This window comes from Aquarana catesbeiana, linkage group LG08, assembly GCF_042186555.1.
Source record: "Aquarana catesbeiana isolate 2022-GZ linkage group LG08, ASM4218655v1, whole genome shotgun sequence".
Taxonomy (NCBI): Eukaryota; Metazoa; Chordata; class Amphibia; order Anura; family Ranidae; genus Aquarana; species Aquarana catesbeiana.
The window spans coordinates 6,996,739-7,018,747 of record NC_133331.1 but is presented as its reverse complement, the minus strand read 5'-3'; the positions used below and the strand labels follow the sequence as shown (position 1 = coordinate 7,018,747).

Genomic DNA, 22,009 nt, shown 5'->3' with positions numbered 1-22,009 from the left:
CACTCCCACTGACACGTCTTTAGTGCAAATCATCACCTTCATCGAACGAGAAATAATTCAATCACAGAAATCACATTCCCAGCCCGACGTTTAATCCTCCCCTCCCCCCTCCGCTCCCCAAATACTGAACAGCGGGACGCATTCACTCTGCCGGAACTTCTCAGAAGATAAAAGTCTATTTTATGAAGAACGACAATACAAATCGCTGAAGATAAACCTGTAATTATGGCTCTTCGACCTCCGGAGAATGGAAATTGTACTTTATTTACAGTTCTAAAGCCGAATCTCACACAATTGTTCCCTGAATGCAAGACGGGGGGGGGGGGGGGGGTTAGAACGGTGGTCTGCAAAGTGTGGCCCCTTACTTGTACTTATCCAGCCCTTGGGACACTATTCCTCCCACCGACACCAATGATGGGACACTATTCCTCCCACTGACACCAATGATGGGGCACTATTCCTCCCACTGACACCAATGATGGGACACTATTCCTCCCACTGACACCAATGATGGGGCACTATTCCTCCCACTGACACCAATGATGGGGCACTATTCCTCCCACTGATACCAATGATGGGGCACTATACCTCCCACTGACAATGAAAACACACAATACAAATGTTATAAATGGAGTTCAGTGAGTAAAATAAGTATTTGATCCCCAAGCAAAACATGACTTGGTAGTTGGTGGAGAAACCCTTGTTGGTGATCACAGAGGTCAGACGTTTCTTGTAGGTGGTGATCAGGTTTGCACATCTCAGGAGGGATTTTGGTCCACTCTTCTTTACAGATCTTCTCTAAATCCTTCAGGTTTCTTGGCAACTCGAAGTTTCATCTCCCTCCATACATTTTCTATAGGATTAAGGTCTGGAGACTGGCTGGGCCACTCCATGACCTTAATGTGCTTCTTTAACCCTTTTTAATAAACTGCCCACTAGATGGAGCTTTTCCCTTTCTATACACATATATAGGAGCGGCTGAGGGAAACCGCAAGCGATTCGGACAGAAATCGCACCACATTCCTGTTCAAATCACTTGCAATTTCTTTGCAGTGCGATTTGCACCCATCGATTTTGTATTGGTGCAAATCGCACCGCAAAGTATCGGTTTTCGGCATCATTTGCGTGAGTAACGATATTTGCTCAAATGCTTGGCACCGACACCGGTTTGTCCCGAATACTCCTCGCTAAGTACACCGATGAGGCAGATAAATGACGATCGTGTGAATGTGCAAAATTGTTACCCGAAATTGATTTTATTATTACAAAATATAAAAACTGAAGCCGTTTATCAATATTTCTCTGGCTGTGGAATCTTTCAATCCCGGTACTAATCTACCGCTGTGCAGTCGTGTCTTCTCTCCTGTGTTCATATCGATCGTTCGCTGGACTCGCTCCCATCAGCATCAAAAGGCGGCATTACCAAGCAAAGTAGATTCAACAAGATTGATAAATCGTTCCCAAAATATAAATATTGATTATTGAAAAATGGAAAAAACATGAAGAGACTCACCTGACGGACTCGGCGCTGTCAGGATCGATCAGCTTCACACCGGCCTTATCCAGGAAGCCGCCGCCCATCTAGGAACACCAACAAATCGTTCATTAGAGGAAGGAGCAGGATCATCAATCAGCCGCAATATGGAGAGTGACAAACTAGGGATTTATTGGATGTATTTAAAGGAGGAGCTACAAAAATTACTGAAAATCTGTTCACTTCTTTCCTCCTTCCTTGCCCCCCCCCCATCTACTGTATGATGATGGCTTACACCACAAACGTCCAAACACAAGGCCCCCAGGCCTAATCCGGCCCACCGGGCCTTGTCACGTGGCCCTTCCACTCAGTTTTGCAGGCAGAACTCCATTTCACCACCTGCGGCCCTCAACCTCTGCACCCCGCTGTCACGTGTCAACACAGAATCTGTGCACAGGGCACCCCCGAAACCCTGCACACACCCCCCGAAACCCTGCACGTGGTGCACTCCCCTCCCGAAAACCCTGTATGCGGCGCACCCCAGGAACCCTGTACGCCCCCCCCGAAAACCATGTAAGCGGCGCACCCCACGAACCCTGTATGTGGCACACCCCACGAACCCTGTATGCAGCACACCCCTGAAACCCTGCACGCGGCCCCTCTCCCGAAAATTCTGCATGCGGTGCACTCCCGAAACCCTGCACCCTGTACGTGGCGCACCCCCGAAACCCTGTACGTGGCGCACCCCACGAACCCTGCACCTTGCACACAGCGCACCCCCGAAACCCTGTACGTGGCACACCCTACGAACCCTGCAAGCGGTGCACCCCCGAAACCCTGCACCCCGTACACAGCGCACCCCCGAAACCCTGTACGTGGCGCACCCCACGAACCCTGCACACGCCCCCCCCCTCCTGAAAACCCTGCACACAGCTCACCACCCAAACCGTGCACCTTGTACGTGGCGCACCCCCGAAACCCTGCACCTTGTACGTGGCGCACCCCCCCCCCCCAAACTCCGCACACAGCGCACCCCACGAACCCTGTACTAGGGATTGACTGATATTGTATTTCTGTGCCGATACGATTGGCCACCTCTCCTGCCGATAGCCGATATCTTGAATACTTACAGAAAAAAAATCATTTTTACACTGTCGTTTTCAAAAAAATGTTTTTTTTTTTATCACTGCTATTGTTGTCACAACAAATGTAAACATCCCGTGTGACAGTAATAGGCAGTGACAGGTACTCTTTATGGAGAGATCTATAAGACCCCCAAAACCCCTCCACTGCACTTCAAAGTATTCAAAAACGTCAAGATCAGCAGTTTTGAATACTTTATTTTTTTTTTTAAACTGGCGCCTTTAAGACACCAGTGATCCTCGACATCCCTTCCCGATTACTAGATCTGAGACCAAAGCATCAGCTTTGTTCGGGTCTTCAGCCAGCCGGCGGATGTGACGGCTGGTTGCTCGGGCCTCCCGGTGGGATAGGAGAGCCCAGGAGAGTGGGGGAAGGGACGTCCCCTCCCACTGATTGTAATAACTGCCGAGCGGCTGCTGCTGAGCCACATTGATCGTTATTAAAAAAAAAAAAGCCAACCGTCCGCCCTAAGGAACAGTACTGGGGTGATGCATGCATCCTGGTAACACTCCTTGAAGCAATATCGGTCCGTTTTTTGACCAGTACTTCTAAAAAAAAGTGAATATAAATCGGCCGCACCAATAATTTGTCGATCCCTACCGAGAGAGAGAGAGAGAGAAAAAGAAGAGAGAGAGAGAGAGAGAGAGAGAGAGAGAGAGAGAGAGAGAGAGAGAGAGAGAGAGACACAGAGAGACAGAGAGACACAGAGAGAGACAGAGAGACAGAGAGACAGAGACACAGAGAGACAGAGAGAGAGAGACAGAGAGAGAGAGAGAGAGAGAGAGAGAGAGAGACAGAGAGAGAGAGAGACACAGAGAGAGAGAGAGAGAGAGAGAGAGAGAGAGAGAGAGAGAGAGAGAGAGAGAGAGAGAGAGACACAGAGAGACAGAGAGACACAGAGAGACACAGAGAGACAGAGAGACACAGAGAGACAGAGAGAGAGAGAGAGAGAGAGAGAGAGAGAGAGAGAGAGAGACAGAGAGAGAGAGAGACACAGAGAGACACAGAGAGAGAGAGAGAGAGAGAGAGAGAGAGAGAGAGAGAGACAGACAGACAGAGAGAGAGAGAGACACAGAGAGAGAGAGAGAGAGAGAGAGACACAGAGAGAGACACAGAGACAGAGAGAGAGACACAGAGAGAGAGAGAGAGAGAGAGAGAGAGAGAGAGAGAGAGAGAGAGAGAGAGACACAGAGAGAGACAGAGAGAGACAAAGAGACAGAGAGAGAGAGAGACAGAGAGAGAGAGACAGAGAGAGACAGAGAGAGACACAGAGAGAGACAGAGAGAGAGAGAGAGACAGAGAGAGAGACAGAGAGAGAGACAGAGAGAGACACAGAGAGAGAGACAGAGAGAGACACAGAGAGAGACAGAGAGAGAGACAGAGAGAGACAGAGAGAGAGACAGAGAGAGAGAGAGAGAGAGACAGAGAGAGAGAGAGAGAGAGAGAGAGAGAGAGGAAGAGAGAGAGAGAGACAGAGAGAGAGAGAGACAGAGAGAGAGAGAGAGAGAGAGAGAGAGAGAGAGACACACAGAGTAAATATATATATTTTATATATATAATTTTATAAACCACTCACCTGCTGCTCTGTGGTTGTTAGATAAACTCGCACTGTTTCCAGCACTGGAAGCTTGTGAGTGGCGCCCTCTCCTGGTGCAGGCGCTTGGCTGTACACATTGAACAGTATAAGGAGAAAGTTCTTGGCTCACTTCATCTTTATCGGACTCTGCAGAGAGAAACGAAAAAACGAGATTGATGAACAGAGAACCTGAAGAGATGAAAGGAGAGAACTTCTACGATTACAGGGAGGTATTATAATTCTGTGTTCTTCACATCTACATAATATTCCCCCATCACACACCTTCCTGGACAGGACGAGGTGCAGGCGGGGTGCGGGAGCAACGACCAGCTGGAGACCTGAGGCAGATTGTGATGCGAGTCAAAGAATATATCACCATCACATGGATTTACATCCAAACATTAACCACTTGACCGCTGGAAGATTTTCACCACTAAATGACCAGGCCATTTTTTTTGCGATATGGCCCTGCGTTACTTCAGCTGGCGATCATGCGACTCTCTGCACCCCAAAAAATGATATATCACTTTTTTACCCCACAAATAGAGCTTTTTTTTGGTGATATTTGATCACTTTTTTTTTTAGCAAAAAAAAAAAAAATCGCTAACAACGAAAAAAGACCGAAAAATGCGAATAGAAAAAAAAAAAAAAAGTTCTCTTTAGTTTGTCAGAAAATGTTGTAAATAAGTAATCCTGAGGGCACTGATGAGACGGCATGAATATGCAGCACTGATGATCAGAGCCCTGATTATCTGTACAGGCCTCCCCTGTGAGGAGACGCCGCTCATCGGCACTCCTCTTCTCACACTGTCAGTATAGAGATCGGGTTTGAGAGATATAGAATATATAGAATTTATATATATATATATATATATATATATAAAAAAGATAGATAGATAGAGATATACACACACACAGCTAATACAGCGATCTCCACTTGCTTCCCAATCCTGTCCCGATCGGTTGGTCTGCTACATTCTGAATACAGGAAGTCGGCCATTCAGAGAAGGCTTTACAGATTCTACATTAATGCAAAGTCTTCTCTGATTGGACAATGTTGGGACACTGATGTGAAAAGACAGGGGGCGGTGACAACAGAGAACGCTTCAGAAAATGCACAGCCTTCTCTGAATGGCACCGGGCCAAGCATCTGACTTCCTGTGTCCGCAATGCATCAAGCTGGCCGCTCAGCACAGGGCCCAGAAGCTAATGGAGATCATTGTAATGAGACTGCACAGAGCGGATCTTTACTCCCTCTTCCGGTAGTCGTCCCGCCCCCACCCGCCAGCGCTGTCCGCTCCTCCTTCCTCCAGTTGCCTCCTCAGCAAGCCAGGTGGATAAGGAGGAACCCATGTGCGCGTGTTCCCAAGTCAGGGCTGTGCGCATCCACAGACACACAAAGTGTCGGTAAGCCACGTCCCCCGCTCCCCTGCTCATGAGTTTGACTGACAGCAGCAGGAGCCAATGTGACAGCAGGAAGTGAGGGGAGCTGCCGAGACAACAATGGAACGGCGACAGTGGGTCAGGTAAGTGTTTAGGGATGGGGGCGGGAAGTAGGAGGGTGTTTTTTTTTTAATCCCAAGAATATTCGCTTTCACAACGGATTTACATATTTTTATATAATCCTTATGTAGCCTCCCCGGCGGTTTTCCCGAGTGTGGCTCGGGGTTAAAATTCAGTCCCATTAGCGGTAACCCCGAGCCACACTCGGGATCGCATTGCAGGATCCTGGTGCAGCGTTACTTACCTTGTCCCCGGGATCCTGCGATGTCACCCGCAGTGTCCGTGGGCTGTGTCCTCCGCCCGAAGCCTCTCTGTGCCAGGCTCCGTTCCCTGCGAGCGTCGCGACACACGGGGACGGAGCCTGGCGGCAAATTCAAAAAATTGTAAAAATCATAACACATACAGTACTGTAATCTTACAGATTACAGTACTGTATGAAATTATTTCACATGCCTTTTGTCCCCAGTGCTTTGCCCAGTGCCCTGCATGCAATTTTATATTATATATACTGTTCTTTCTGCCTGGAAACTGGAGATTGTCCATAGCAACCAAAAAGTGTCCCTTTACGTCAAAAGTAGGGCTGCAGCTAACGATTATTTTCATAATCGATTAGTTGGTCGATTATTGTTTCGATTCATTGATTAATCGGTTAATAACCTTACAGAAAAGTGTGGTATGTAATTTAGTTAATATGTAAAGTTTAAAAAAAAAAGCAATTTATTCTTAAATATCTCTATGCAGTGGTAACTATAAACAACCAACTATATGGTTAGGGAGCAAAATATTGAATCTAATCTGAGAATACCAGACAGAAGAGATATACTGTATATACACTATTAGAGGAGATATACTGTATATACACTATTAGAGGAGATATACTGTATATACACTATTAGAGGAGATATACTGTATACACTATTAGAGGAGATATACTGTATACACTATTAGAGGAGATATACTGTATACACTATTAGAGATATACTGTATACACTATTAGAGGAGATATACTGTATATACACTATTAGAGGAGATATACTGTATATACACTATTAGAGGAGATATACTGTATATACACTATTAGAGGAGATATACTGTATATACACTATTAGAGGAGATATACTGTATATACACTATTAGAGGAGATATACTGTATATACACTATTAGAGGAGATATACTGTATATACACTATTAGAGGAGATATACTGTATATACACTATTAGAGGAGATATACTTTATATACACTATTAGAGGAGATATACTGTATATACACTATTAGAAGAGAAATACCGTTTTTTGGCCAATTTGTTGTTGGGCAGATTAAAAAATACAAATTGCTGCAAAAATGCATTACATGCTTTTCTGCAGCTTCTCCATTGAAGTATATTGAACCAAAAAAGCACCGTTTTGCGTTAAAAAAAAAAAAAAAAAAAAGTCCTTGACCCTTTCCAAATACGCAGCGGCTGAAAAAAAAAGCATAGATGTGAACGTGTCCCATAGAAAACCATGTTAAATGAACTGTAGTGTGTTTCTGCAAAAAGCACCAAAAAACACAAAGATGTGAACCAGGTCTAAGACGTTTAGTAACATAATGGGGTTAAAAAAAAAAAACTAAAATGAGCCCTTTATAGTACAAAAAAAAGCAAATAATCGCTACTGTAAGGGGTTCATTTTTTTACTGTAGAACTGTGAAAGTAATATTCACAGTAGTGCTTATTTGCTCTTTTTGTACTATAAAGGGCTCATTTTATTATTTAACCCCATTAAGTTACTGGCCGATTAATCGATTATGAAAATAGTAATCGATTAATTTCATAATCGATTAGTTGTTTCAGCCCTAGTCAAAAGTGGCTTTAGACCAGCTAGAAAACAGCGATAGTAAATTAAAACACTTGCAGAATTGAGCGATAGTGAATCTTAGGAAATTAATTTTATTATTATTTTTATTTTATTTTTTAATTATTTATTTTTATTTATTATGTTATAATTTATGTTTTTGTGTTTCAAACTTTATCACACCCGGGATATCTACTAGACTCTGGTTTGGACAGATTTAAGTGCGTTATTGTTAAGAATTACAGGCCTACAATATAAAACGCCAAATTTCCATGCAAAATAATTGTACCGCTTTCAGCACCTAAAATCCGAAATAATCATCCCGCCAGGGAGGTTAACCACTTACAGACCGCCCGCCGTCGCTATATGTCCGTTGTTTGAAGAGGGATATCGTTATGGCAGCAACTAGCCGCCATAACCCCTGGTATCCTCTTCTTCAGAGAGCGGTCCGCTTTCAGAGAAAAGTGGTCTCTGCGGGGGATTCGCTTGCAAGATCACTTTTAATCAGCGGCAGGAGAGGGCCCGCCCCCACTCTCCGGTGCCCTCCGACGCTTACCAAAGCCGGCAGCGGCGGAGGCGATCGTGTCCTGTCTCCGGTTAGGTATGGAGATGAGTGAGGGGAAGGTCAGGCCTAGGGCAGCACAAAACCTAAATACACTTTGTCCGCCAGTTTGAGACCCCCCTTGTTTTAAAACAACTAAAATAAACTCCCTACCCCACAGTGGGGGTTGGGTCGATCCAGGCCCGCCATACCTTATCAAAATTTTTTTTTTACACAACCCCTGGAAATATATTGCTCTGTAAAATGGCATCAATTATCAAGAATTAATTAGACCGGGGGGGGGGGGGGGGGGGGGGGGTGGGGGTTGGCAAGCCTTCCATGGCGATCAACCCGTCGACCGCGGGAAGCCGGGATGTCGATCGGGAACACAGCCCCACCCACAACACAAAGACCTTTCCCCCAGACACCGCTCTCCTCTTCACTGTAATGTAAAGATCGGGAGAAGTCACAGTACTGGATAGAGGGCGGGGGCAGGAGCCTAGCAACCAATCACCAGCTTGCTAATGTAAAAAGTTAACTGTCAGATCCCCCCCCCGCCCCCCGTCCTCTATCCAGTACTGTGACTTCTCCCGTTCTCTGCTCTGCTATACACCGGTGTAAGGTAGGAGAGGATACCTAAATACTGGTGTGAAGGGGACAGAGGACATCACACAGGGAGGGCAGGGAACATTACAGTGGGGGGGAGGCGCAGAGGACACTACAGTGGGGGGGTGTAAAGAGGGCACAGGACACCGCAAAAGTAGGAGGGGCAGAGGACACCGCAAAAGTAGGAGGGGCAGAGGACCTTACAGCAGCATGGAGGGGGGCAGGACACTGCTATGGGGAGAGGGGGTAAAGGAAAAGAGGAAACTGCATGGGGGGGGCGTATGCAGGGGACTTTTGCATGGGGGGGGGGGGCAGAGGACACAACAGTGGGGGTGTGTGAAGAGGGCAGAGGACACTGCATGGGGGGGGGGGGCACAGGACACTACAGTGGGGGTGTGTGAAGAGGGCAGAGGACACTGCTTTGGGGGGCACAGGACACTGCAAAAGTAGGAGGGGCATAGGACCTTACGGCAGTGTGGAGGGGGGCAGGACACTGCTACAGGGAGGGGGGCAAAAGGGACAGAGGAAACTGCATGGGGAGGCACAGAGGACACTACAGTGAGGGGAGGGGTGTGAAGAGGGCACAGGACACTGCTTTGGGGGGGGGGGGGGGGGCATGGGACATTGCAAAAGTAGGAGGGGCAGAGGACCTTACTGCAGTGTAGAGGGGAGGGCAGACAACACTATTGTATGGGGGGGGGGGGGGATGATGTAAAGGGGTGGAATGCACTATTGGGAGTGGGGGACACAGGACACTATGCTGTTTATTTTTTTTTTTTTTTAAAGGGTGACCCCCTCCCATTCCTCTGGGGATCTTTGATTTCCTCCATGTTGTCCAGGTAGAGCTCAACCTCTGAAAGATTGGCCACCCCTCCACTAAGACCTTTCCAGATGGATGCCGAAGGGGCATTTGACTGTTTCCCAGTGTAAAAGTCAGGCTCTCTCGCCATAAAATAGTAGGGTATTTAGTAGGGTTCTAAGGGCCCCGAGAGGGAACCACCTCCTCCACAAGGCCTAGAACTTTGGCAGACAAAGGTATGGGGGATTGTCAGGACGTCCGATATAAAGGGAGCGACTTCAATCCTAAAAAGTCTGAATCTGGCGACACTTCCAAACTATGTGTTGGCCTGGGAAGTGGAGCAAAGCCAGGATTCATCTGAAGAACTGGGATAGATCTTGGCCAGTCTAGCTGGGGTATAACAACTCCTATGAAGGAATTTGGATTGATCGATCCCTCGCTGACACTAAATGTTTGAACGGTTGTTCCCAAAGCTCATCCCAGTCCCCTCCCCCCTGGATATCTGGCACCTCCGGCACCCACCCTCTCCCTGCATTTAGTCACTGCAGGCGGTGTGTGTTTTTTTTTGTTTTTTTTTTTAAATAGATCCCTATATGTCACTGATAAAGGCTTGGCAAGGTCTTCGGTCAATAGAAGATCTTCAAGGGCGGCAGGTGGAGTCTCTATCTCAATGTCATGAACTTGGATTTAAGAAGCATGTCTCAATTAAAAAAAAGCGCAATAAGAGTTGGGCAAGTCATGTCCAGCTTTCATTTGGTTAACAATTCCCCTCCCCCTGGTAATATCCCCCCCCCCCCCCCCCCCCCAAGGTCTTGATACCTTTACTCACCCAAAACTATGGAATCCGGCAAGGAATGGAAGTGAGGAAGTTCAGGGTTCATCCAAAAAAGGGGGGCAGAAGGCGACATGCCCATATAACTAGGGCATGCTACATTCAAGGCGGCTGTCCAAGCTTTAATTGAGGCCTTAAAGTGGAGGTCCAGGATTTTTTTTCGTTTATTAAAAGTCAACAGCTACAAAAAGTGTAGCTGCTGACTTTTAATAAACAGACACTCACCTGTCCCACGCTCCGCACAGAGCCTCGCTCCCCCTCCCCCTCCCCTCCGCGGCACCTCCATTGAAAAGCTTGCGGCTTCACGGCCGAGCGCGCACTGTGCATGCGCGAGTCGTGCTGCGCTCTCCGAGTGGACAGGCAATCTTCTGGGCCCGTAGTGGGAAGTAGGAAGTGGGACAGGAAGTCCCTAGTCTCAAAACTAGTTACCAACTCCCCCCCCAAAATAAATGACATGCCAAAAGGTGGCATGTAAGGGGGTGAGGAGTGCTTAAAACAGAAGTTCAACTTTTGGGTGGAACTCCGCTTTAAGGATTGTATTAATAAAAGAGGATTGTCATGTTTTGAACACATACATGAGTTGGGATTTATTATTTTATTACAGAACAAATATTATTGTATTTAATATTGAATATATTATGTTTAGGGCAAATATTTGAGTGCTGTTCCTGTGTGCTGAAATTACACTGACCACTCTATGGCCTGCTGACTGCCATGACCTCTGCCTGGACCCGACCCCCCCGGACTGGACCTGACCACCATGAGCCACCCCCCCCCCCCGGCTGGACCCGACCACTATGAGCCCCCCGCTTGACCTGTCCGCCATGACCCCCCCTTGACCTAAGCTTTATGACCCCCCCCTTGACCCCGAACGCCATGACCGCCCCCCTTGACCTGACCCGCCATGACCTGACCGCCATGACCCCCCCCATGACCTGACCGCCATGACCCCCCCCATGACCTGACCGCCATGACCCCCCCCCATGACCTGACCGCTATGACCCCCCCATGACCTGACCTCCATGACCCCCCCCGACCTGACCGCCATGACCCCCCCTTGACCCGACCGCCATGACCCCCCCTTGACCCGACCGCCATGACCCCCCCCTCTTGACACGACCGCCATGACCCCCCCTCTTGACACGACCGCCATGACCCCCCCTCTTGACCTGACCGCCCATGATCCCCCCCCCCTGGCCTGACCGCCATGAACCCCCTCCTTGACCTGACCGACATGACCCCCCCCCCCCGACCGCCATGACCCACGGACTGAAATACAAATATCATCATTACTCAGAATTCATTAATAAAAAAATAATTTTTAAAAATGTGTGCACCAGCCCTACAAATAAGCCACACACACTACAACTATAGCACCCCTTTCACATTTTTGTGCTCACCCCCTTTATAGCACCCCCATCACATAACTGTCCTCACCCCCCCCCCCTTTATAGAACCCCCCCAACACATTGAAGTCCCCAGACCGCCCCCCCCATCTTTCACGTTCCTGTTCTACATTGTGGAGGGCGGGAGGCACAGCAGGTGACATTGGAAACACAGCAAAGCGATGGACGAGGACGGGGGCTGGCCCAGTTAACTGACTGGTTGCTCTGACCTACATTCTACAATCGGTTAACTGGGCCAGCCCCCGTCCTCTGTCCATCACTGTGCTGCTCTTCCAATGTCACCTCTGCAAAGACAACAGAGCTAGCGTGGCTGAGGGGAAAAAGATGATCCTAAATGCCGCAACTGCAATGAGTCCGGATGGGACACTGACTTGGTCCGAACCCAGATCGCGGTCCACCATTTAGAGATGGCAGTTTTATTACATTATAGTGCAGCACATTCATAAAATGAAGACAATGGCAACAATGTAGAGAAATCACTCACCAGAGCAGCAAAGTATTCTGTCTCCTTCCCTCCCTGAGAGCCGATCACTTCTGTTACTGCAGCCAGAACCGCACAGATCCAAAAAGACAATCAATTAAGTCTCAGATCTATACTTTGTATCGGTGATAGAATGTCCTATAAACACAAATGATTGCAACAGTTATAACGCTACATTGGAGCAAACAATAGATAATGACTTCTCACTGATCACCAATGTAAGGAACATTCTTCTCACTGATCACCAATGTAAGGAACATTCTTCTCACTGATCACCAATGTAAGGAACATTCTTCTCACTGATCACCAATGTAAGGAACATTCTTCTCACTGATCACCAATGTAAGGAACATTCTTCTCACTGATCACCAATGTAAGGAACATTCTTCTCACTGATCACCAATGTAAGGAACATTCTTCTCACTGATCACCAATGTAAGGGACATTCTTCCCACTGATCACCAATGTAAGGAACGTTCTTCTCACTGATCACCAATGTAAGGAACATTCTTCTCACTGATCACCAATGTAAGGGACATTCTTCTCACTGATCACCAATGTAAGGAACATTCTTCTCACTGATCACCAATGTAAGGAATATTCTTCTCACTGATCACCAATGTAAGGAACATTCTTCTCACTGATCACCAATGTAAGGAACATTCTTCTCACTGATCACCAATGTAAGGAACATTCTTCTCACTGATCACCAATGTAAGGAACATTCTTCTCACTGATCACCAATGTAAGGAACATTCTTCTCACTGATCACCAATGTAAGGAATATTCTTCTCACTGATCACCAATGTAAGGAGCATTCTTCTCACTGATCACCAATGTAAGGAACATTCTTCTCACTGATCACCAATGTAAGGAACATTCTTCTCACTGATCACCAATGTAAGGAACATTCTTCTCACTGATCACCAATGTAAGGAACATTCTTCTCACTGATCACCAATGTAAGGAACATTCTTCTCACTGATCACCAATGTAAGGGACATTCTTCCCACTGATCACCAATGTAAGGAACATTCTTCTCACTGATCACCAATGTAAGGAACATTCTTCTCACTGATCACCAATGTAAACAATGTAAATGCAAATTTCTTCAAAAGTTCTACAACCCGAGTTGTCACCCACCTCCTTGTGAGCGGCTGAGTTGGACTCTCAGAATCTCCGGACTTTGCTGAAGGTGAGGTTGGTGCAATCGGAGAGGCCGCTGAGGAAGGTGGTTCCGGATCTTTCTGTGATGGCCATTTCCTCCTCCTCCCTCTTCTGTATGGACAGGGAACCCGCCTGCAGGTCATTGTGCAGCTTTACAGCGTCTCCCGTCAGATCACTCTTCCCTGGAGAGCAGAAAAATGAACATCAACCAATGACAGGTGAGGGCACAGGTGTTATGTAAGGTGGAGCACAGGTGTCACAAACCTGGAGATGTTTTCACCAGAATGGAAGGACTTTTGAAGTCACTTGCTGACCGCAAATATAACACAGAAATATAATATATACACACACTATATTACCAAGAGTATTGGGACGCCTGCCTTTACACGCACATGAACTTTAATGACATCCCAGTCTTAGTCCGTAGGGTTCAATATTGAGTTGGCTCCGCCCTTTGCAGCTATAACAGCTTCACCTCTTCTGGGAAGGCCATCCACAAGGTTTAGGAGGGTGTCTATGGGAATATTTGACCATTCTTCCAGAAGAGCATTTGTGAGGTCAGGAACTGATGTTGGACGAGAAGGCCTGGCTCGCAGTCTCTGCTCTAATTCATTCCAAAGGTGTTCTATCGGGTTGAGGTCAAAACTCTGTGCAGGCCATTCCAGTTCCTCCACCCCAAACTCGCTCATCCATGTCTTTATGGACCTTGCATCATGCACTGGTCCAAATCATTTGGTGGACGGGGGGGGGGGGGGATTATGGTGGAGGGGGGATTATGGTGGAGGGGGGAGGGGGGATTATGGTGTGGGGTTGTTTTTCAGGGGTTGGGCTTGGCCCCCTTAGTTCCAGTGAAGGGAACTCTTAAGGCGTCAGCATAGCAAGACATTTTGGACAATTTCATGCTCCCAACTTTGTGGGATCAGTTTGGGGACGGCCCCTTCCTGTTCCAACATGACTGCCCATCACAAAGTTGGGATCATGAATTTGTCTTGGTATTCTGACGCCTTAAGAGTTGGATCGGTCCTGATGTACTTAAGTCGATCTCTTTTGTTGAGACTCAAAAACGTCAGGAAAGTACAAATACCCCCCAAAAGCCCCCATTTTAGAGAGTAGACAGTCCAAGGTATTTAGAAAGAGGCATTGCTGGGTTTTTTTGGGTTTCTTAACCACTTCCTGCCCGCCGGCCGTCACATGGCGGCGCGGCTCTCGTCCTGGGTGGATGTCTTATTATGGCTTCTCAGAACGACCGCTCTCCCGGCGATCGGTGGTGTTGTGTGTCAGTCTGACATACCGCTACACCGATCTTTACCGCGTGATCAGCCGTGTCCAATCACAGGTGATCACGTTGTAAACAGGAAGAGACGTTGACCGGCTTTTCCTCACTCGCGTCTAGAGGGGAGCCGATCGGCGGCTCTCCTAAAGGGGGGGCATCTGTGCTGATTGTTTATCAGCACAGCCCCCCCTTGGATGCCCACCCAGGACCACCAGGATTCCACCAGGTATGCCACCCTAGACCACCAGGGAAATGCCAATAAGTGCCCAGGCAGCTACCAATCAGTGCCCTTCCCCAATGCCTGCCAGTGCCATCCATGAGTGCCCATCAGTGCCGCCTATCAATGTCTATCAGTGCCACCTCATCGGTGCCGCCTTATCAGTGCCATCAGTGAGGCCTATCAGTGCCACCCATGAGGGCCGATCAGTGCTGCCTACCAGTGCCCATCGGTGCCACCTTATCAGTGCCCATCAGTGAAGGAAAAAAAACTTATTTACAAAATTTTATAACAGAAACAAAAGAAAAACTTTTTTTTTTTTTTTTACAAAATGAACGGTCTTTAGCAACAAATAAAAATTTCAGAGGTGATCAAATACCACCAAAAGAAATCTCTATTTGTGGAAACAAAATGATAAAAACTCTGTTTTGGGTACAGTGTAGCACGACCGCGCAATTGTCATTTAAACAGCGACAGCGCTGAAAATGGGCAGAAAGGGGTGTAAGTGTCCGGTATTGATGTGCTTAATTAAAAAAAAAAAAAAAAAAAAATTCTTTTTTTTTTTTTTAATGATTTATTATATACTGTCACCAGTGCAGTACCGCGTTGTCATAGAACTCGTATGGCAGTGATCAGAGACACCGACTGGCGACACTATGTGAAAAAAATAAAATAAAAAATATACAAGTGATACTAGGTTTGTCCCGATACCGATACTAGTATCAGTATCGGCACCGATACCGAGCATTTGCCCAAGTACTTGTACTCGGGCAAATGCTCCCGATGCTTCTGCCGATACCTAGAAGACAGCTGTGATCGGTGCGTGGGGGAGTTACAAGAGAAGAAAATATTACAGCGCACACATGCAAAAAAGACATTTACCTCAAGCAAGGCTAGTTTAACACACCTAAGCATTTCTAGAAAAACATTTTCAAAAAATATGGGGATTTGGTCACACCATATTGCTATATGGTGCTAAGCCCACTTACTGCGAAGTACCCCATGATTAGTGGGTCCTACACTATCCATGGAGTGGGAGAACCTGCATCTCTGAACCATGAGAGCTACACTCTTCTAAATGGGAGAATCATAAGGTCTCCACCCATGACACAAGTGGACACTAATTAAAAGGTACTTATGTTATGTAGTGAGGTGCTCCGCACCCAAATTTTTTGAAAATGTTTTTCTCGAAATGCTTAGGTGTTTTAAACTAGCCTTGCTTGAGGTAAATGTCTTTTTTGCATGTGTGCGCTGTAATATTTTCTTCTACTTTATGGTCTTATGGCTGCACCATCTTTAATGCATTTTTTAGAGTGTGCCCCCCAAATATCTTGTTTGGGGAGTTACAAGATTCTCCCCCCGCTGGCTTTCAGCTGCTTAGTGACATACAGCGGTGATCGCTCACAGCTGACTGTCACTGCATCCTTCTCCGCTGCCCCCTCCGTTCCTCTGTGCCTCTCCGCTGTCCCCTCCGTTCCCCTCTCCTTCTCTGTCCCCCTCAGTTCTCCCCCTCCGTTCCGCTGTCCCCCTTCTCCTTCCTTTGTGTATGGATAGAGTCAGCTGACTCTGTCCATTCACATAACTGAAACATTGTAATCTCCTGTGATTACGATGTGTCAGTTTATGAATGGAGAGGAGCCGCTGTCTTCTCTCCATTCATTCTCAGTGCAGCTGAGGCTGCAGAGAAAGGGACTGGGGAATCTCTATCCTCTGTCTCTTTCTCTGTCTCAAGGGGGAGATATCAGAGGTCTGTTAAGACCCCTGATATCTCACCAAAGCCCCCCCAACAGGGCTGATTAAAAAAAAAAAACAAAAAAAAAAACACATATTGCAATAAAGAAAAAAAAAAATATTAATTGTAAAAAATAAAAATTGTAAAACACACACACACCTACACCGTTCACCCCCTCCCCCCCCCCCCCCCCCAAAAAAAAGAAAGCAGTGTTACTTGAAAAAAAGTATCGGTACTTGTACTCGGTCCTAAAAAGTGGTATCGGGACAACCCTAATTATATATATATATTTTTTTTAATAATATTAAATGAATAATCCTCATTTTAAAAATAATAATAGAATGAGGATTTATAATTGTAGCAAAAAAATAAATAAAAAATAAATAAAAATTACTTATTAATTATAATTTAAAAAAAAGGGGGGGGAACAATATTGTCATTGTAATTGTTATTTTAAATAATGCTAAAAATAGTGATAGTCTCTCCCCTCCCCCTCACCGGAGCTCCGGCTGAAGAACCGGCTCCGTGCCAGTGTTGCCAACCTCCGGAAGTGAAATTTACTGGCAGGATGTCAAAATTTACAAACGACACAAATTTTTTTGCAACTGCCAAAAACAATGACATTTACTGACAGAACCACATTTTTTACTGCCACTGCAAAAAAGTACCTACAACTACCGTTTTCATAGCCAAACAGTGCAAATATCAAGATTTCAACTACAAACATATATCTAGTGCTATTAGCAATGTCTTTAGGGTTAAACAAAAGGAAAAAAAAAAAAAACAGATTTCTCCATTGACATAAAGCACAGGTTACTAGAACCCGGCCAGCACAGAGTTCCCCCTTACATCAGAGTCTGCACGATCCCCCCTTACAGTCAAAGGGAACTCTTATGGAAAGGAGAACGCTGCAGATCATGATCTAAGAGGGAACTCTGATGAAGAGGGGGGGGGCTCTGGTGACCAGAGACCACCATATATCAGAGTCCACTGCTTTCTCCTTACATCACAGTTCCCACTTACATCGGGGCCCGCAGACTGACTTCCCCCTGGCACTGTAAGGGGGAATCCTGCAGACTCTGATGTAAAGGGGAACGCCACAAACTCTGATGTGGGGGGCACTCTGGTGACCACAGACCACCTTCTATAGAGTAAATACAGTAATAAGGTAAGGGGAGCTCACTAATATAGGGGAGAGCTTTATATCAGTGCCCCTTACATTATTGGATTCGCTCCCCCCTTACATCAGAAACCCCCCTCCCCCCTCAGACTGGCCCAGCGGTGCTGTCACTGACCTCCTCTCAGGTGCACCATGCAGGGATCAGTCAGACGGCTCCAGCTTGGTGGCTCTGCTTTTATCCTATAGTCTCCTCTCCATAGTCCACACACGTCTGACTTCTCCTATGACCCCCATCCTGGCGGCACTCCCACTCTTCACTCCTCTCCAGACTCCCCCTCAGAGACTGTAGACCTGATACTGGAGATCCTCAGAGACTGTAGACATGATACAGGAGATCCTCAGAGACTGTAGACATGATACAGGAGATCCTCAGAGACTGTAGACATGATACAGGAGATCCTCAGAGACTGTAGACATGATACAGGAGATCCTCAGAGACTGTAGACATGATACAGGAGATCCTCAGAGACTGTAGACATGATACAGGAGATGATCAGAGACTGTAGACATGATACAGGAGATGATCAGAGACTGTAGACATGATACAGGAGATGATCAGAGACTGTAGACATGATACAGGAGATGATCAGAGACTGTAGACATGATACAGGAGATGATCAGAGACTGTAGACATGATACAGGAGATGATCAGAGACTGTAGACATGATACAGGAGATCCTCAGAGACTGTAGACATGATACAGGAGATGATCAGAGACTGTAGACATGATACAGGAGATGATCAGAGACTGTAGACATGATACAGGAGATCCTCAGAGACTGTAGACATGATACAGGAGATGATCAGAGACTGTAGACATGATACAGGAGATCCTCAGAGACTGTAGACATGATACAGGAGATGGTTAGAGGTTACAACTGAATGGGCACTGCTGCCGGACCGCCGGGAAAGTGCCGCTTTGCGGATCGTTTTAACCCTTTTTTGGACGCTAGCGGGGGTTAAAACCGCCCCGCTAGCGGCTGGAAACCCCCACAAAAACAACGGTAAATCGCCACTATCTTTACCGCTGACGGCGCCAACGACCCCAGTGTGAAAGGGGCCTTATGGTAGAATGTTTGTGTACCTATATGGTTCACAGAGCTTGCACTACAAATTTTTTTAGGCTTCCTTCACACAAGTGTGTTGCGGGAACATGCAGAAAGTCTTGTGCTTTGCTGCAACGCTAACAAAGCATGCTGCCACTGTACAGACGCACAGCAGACGCATTAGTGTTTGGCAAAATGCATGGTACTGCAGTACGTGATTTTTTAAAAAGGAGCAGGCACCTTTTTGCATGTTTCTTGGCATAAGGCAGCCCATTGAAATGAATGAGGCGGTCCTAAACACGACGCACAGTAAGAAGAGCATGTACTCACTCACAAATCCTGGTGTAAATGAAACCTTAAAGCGGAGTTCCACACAAAAATGGAACTTCCGCTTTTCGGAACCCTCCCCCCCTCCGGTGTCACATTTGGCACCTTTCGGGGGGGGGAGGGGGGTGCAGATACCTGTCTAAGACAGGTATTTGCACCCACTTCCGGCATAGACTCCCATGCCTCTTCCTGTCCCTCTGCGCTGTCTCCTGGGAAACACACAGCTCCCAGGAGAGAGTGGGGACCAGTTACGATGCGCACCGTGACTCGCGCATGCGCCTCAGAGAACCAGGAAGTGAAGCTGCAACGCTTCACTTCCTGATTCCCTCACCCAGGATGGCGGCGGCAGCTGCCGAGAACCGAGCGGGTTCTCAGCGTCGCCTGCCGACATCGCTGGACCCCGGGACAGGTAAGTGGCCATTTATTAAAAGTCAGCAGCTGCAGTATTTGTATTTGGCTTTTAATATTTTTTTTTTTTGGCGGTTTAGGTGGACCCCCCCGCTTTAAGACTTTTTCATACTATGTGGGGTGAATGACAGGTTTCTGCACACCATGCTAATTACAGCGGGGGGGATGAAGAGAACAGTAGTTTTCTATGTGCCCCATTCACACAATTCTGGTATCATGTGCCATGCGGTACACATGTTGGGTTTTTTTCTGCAGCGCATCTGATGGCAGCGGAATACATTGCAACGCACTGCTGTGAAGAGACCGCGAATGAAGTGTAAATTCCTCTCACTTCAATGAAGTAAAAAAAAAAAAAGTAAAGCTACGATGTGCTGAAACAGTGCTTAGCACCAGCCTGCATGCTAAAATAGATGATTTTATTTTGTGTCCAGTGTGAATGGGCCCTGTTCACACCTGTGTGCGATTTAATGCGTCAAAGAGGATTGCCATTATTTTCTATGGGGTCCAGTCACACCTGTGTGCTATGCTACTGTGGGTTGGGGAACAGAAAACAAGACCCCCCCCCCCCCCCACCCTATAGCAAACTCTACTATATATTACACTTTTATCTGGATGAAAAAAAATAACACAGAATAATGCACAAAAAAAAAGCAAAATGCAGAAGCAAAAAGGAGAGAACTAGACAATTGGCTGCGATTTAATAAACTTTGCATTAGGATGTGAAGGTAAATTCTGGGTTCCGTCACAAGAAAATATCGCTCTTATGTGCGTCCGGCACCGATGGGTTTTAGCGCCCGGAGCCATTCTCTATGGTCGTGCCGTCATATTGATGTTGGGACCCTCCATGATGGGTTTTTATGAAGTATAAATGGTTGTAGTTCAGAAAACAGTTGCTGAACAATAGACAGTTGCTTAGGCTGTGAACAGATATATTCCTGATTCTGTAATAAATCTCACTATTATAAGGGTGGTGGATGTCATTCGGTGTCCAGCAAGAAGCAAAACCATATGGTGAGCTACTAATAAAATCCAAGCAAACAATGCAAAGAAAAGTCAGAAAGTTCTCTATGTACCTTGATTACAGCTTTCCTTCTGTCACTGCAGGCACACGTGTACACGTCACGTGCAAGAGACTCGGCGGCGGCTAAAGATCGGATCTTCTCGGGGATTTCCGGAATCGCGCATGCGCAGTTCTGACCCGAGCCGATCGCCGCCATTTTTACTGCCACTTTTCCCTTACTACGGGCTTTCACGGGCTGCCCGTAAATTTACTGGCGCTTGGCAACACTGCTCCGTGCGGCCTCCCGGTGTCTCCTCTCCTCCGGGTTGCGGTCGCTGCTGTTGCCCCTTCCGGCGCTTCATCTTCCCCGACTTCCCCATCAGCACAACGACTACCGGGACCCGCTGTCTCCTCGGGCGGCCCCATCCACATCCGGGGATTCCTCCTCCTATGCCCGGGGCTGTGTTGTTGTGCGGTAATGCTGGGACCTGGAGCTCCTCCCCCTCCGCTCCTGATTGGTCAGTCCTCCTCCCCAAAGCCATCGGGATCTCCACTCACAGCGGCCTCTTGTTGTTGTCACTTCCACCTTCCTGGTTTCCATGGGGATGTCTCATGACAGTGAAGTCTCCGCCCCCTCACTGCCCCCCAGGCGGCCATCTTTGTAACGGTCGTGCCAGTCTCAGCTTATCTCTCCTTATGATGTATAATTAGCAGCACAAACCAGTACAAGCTCTGAGACGTCACAATGGTCACATGACCTGCAGGCTAGAAATAGCAGCACACACAGTACAAGCTCTCTGACGTCACAGTGGTCACATGACCTGCAGGCTAGAAATAGCAGCACACACAGTACAAGCTCTATGACGTCACAGTGGTCACATATGCCCTGCAGCCGTTAAGTCTCTGTGCACAGGGAGAATCTCTCAGTTGACTGTAGGCTTGCAGACAGTAAACATCTACTCTTGAAGAGCTCCTGAGAGATTGAATTGAATTGTATTCATTGCATTATCTCAATTGGAATTGAGAGTCGATTTATTGATTAGCATTAATTGTCTAATCTTTTATTTATAGTAATTGGCATTTTCTGTCAATTTTCTCTCTAAAAAAAAATGAGGAACCAAATCCTCACCGTGATTCTTCTTCTGTTGCTCCCTTGGGGAGTAGACAGAAATACCGTCAAACAATCCCCAGAGGTCCACATGGATCAGGAAGAGGTGATTGTAGATACATCACAACAATCAGCGAAGATTCCGCTGATTTTTAGAATCTTATACCCATGGGCTGTACCCAGGGATGTCCAATCCCCACAGGAGGTGATTGTAGAGACAAGACAACCAACAAAGATTCCGCTGATTTTTAGAATCTTATACCCATGGGCTGTACCCAGGGATGTCCAATCCCCACAGACCTGTATGGAGGAGCCCAGAAATGTCATCACAGGGTCCCCAAAGGAGGGGATTGTGG

At 46.9% G+C, this 22,009-nt stretch overlaps 1 protein-coding gene across 8 annotated transcripts in view; it reads right to left on the bottom strand.

Moving 5' to 3' along the window:
* Nucleotides 1-22,009, bottom strand: part of LOC141105568 (RRP12-like protein) — a 305,552-nt gene that overhangs the window by 34,005 nt on the left and 249,538 nt on the right. Inside the window, exons 2-7 of one of the 8 annotated variants that reach the window (XM_073595463.1) lie at nucleotides 20,619-20,907; nucleotides 17,880-18,605; nucleotides 13,339-13,544; nucleotides 12,199-12,333; nucleotides 4,194-4,340; nucleotides 1,514-1,581 (exon numbers count right to left, since the gene is read on the bottom strand). The exons of 1 other annotated variant lie outside the window; for it this stretch is intronic. In XM_073595463.1, the coding sequence (XP_073451564.1) occupies nucleotides 1,514-1,581 (68 nt within the window). In that variant the 5' untranslated portion in view covers nucleotides 4,194-4,340; nucleotides 12,199-12,333; nucleotides 13,339-13,544; nucleotides 17,880-18,605; nucleotides 20,619-20,907. Of the gene's footprint in view, nucleotides 1-1,513; nucleotides 1,582-4,193; nucleotides 4,341-12,198; nucleotides 12,334-13,338; nucleotides 13,545-17,879; nucleotides 18,606-20,618; nucleotides 21,134-22,009 lie in introns of those variants that run through there. 6 more of the 8 variants (XM_073595469.1, XM_073595460.1, XM_073595461.1 and 3 more) reach the window with 6 other exon arrangements.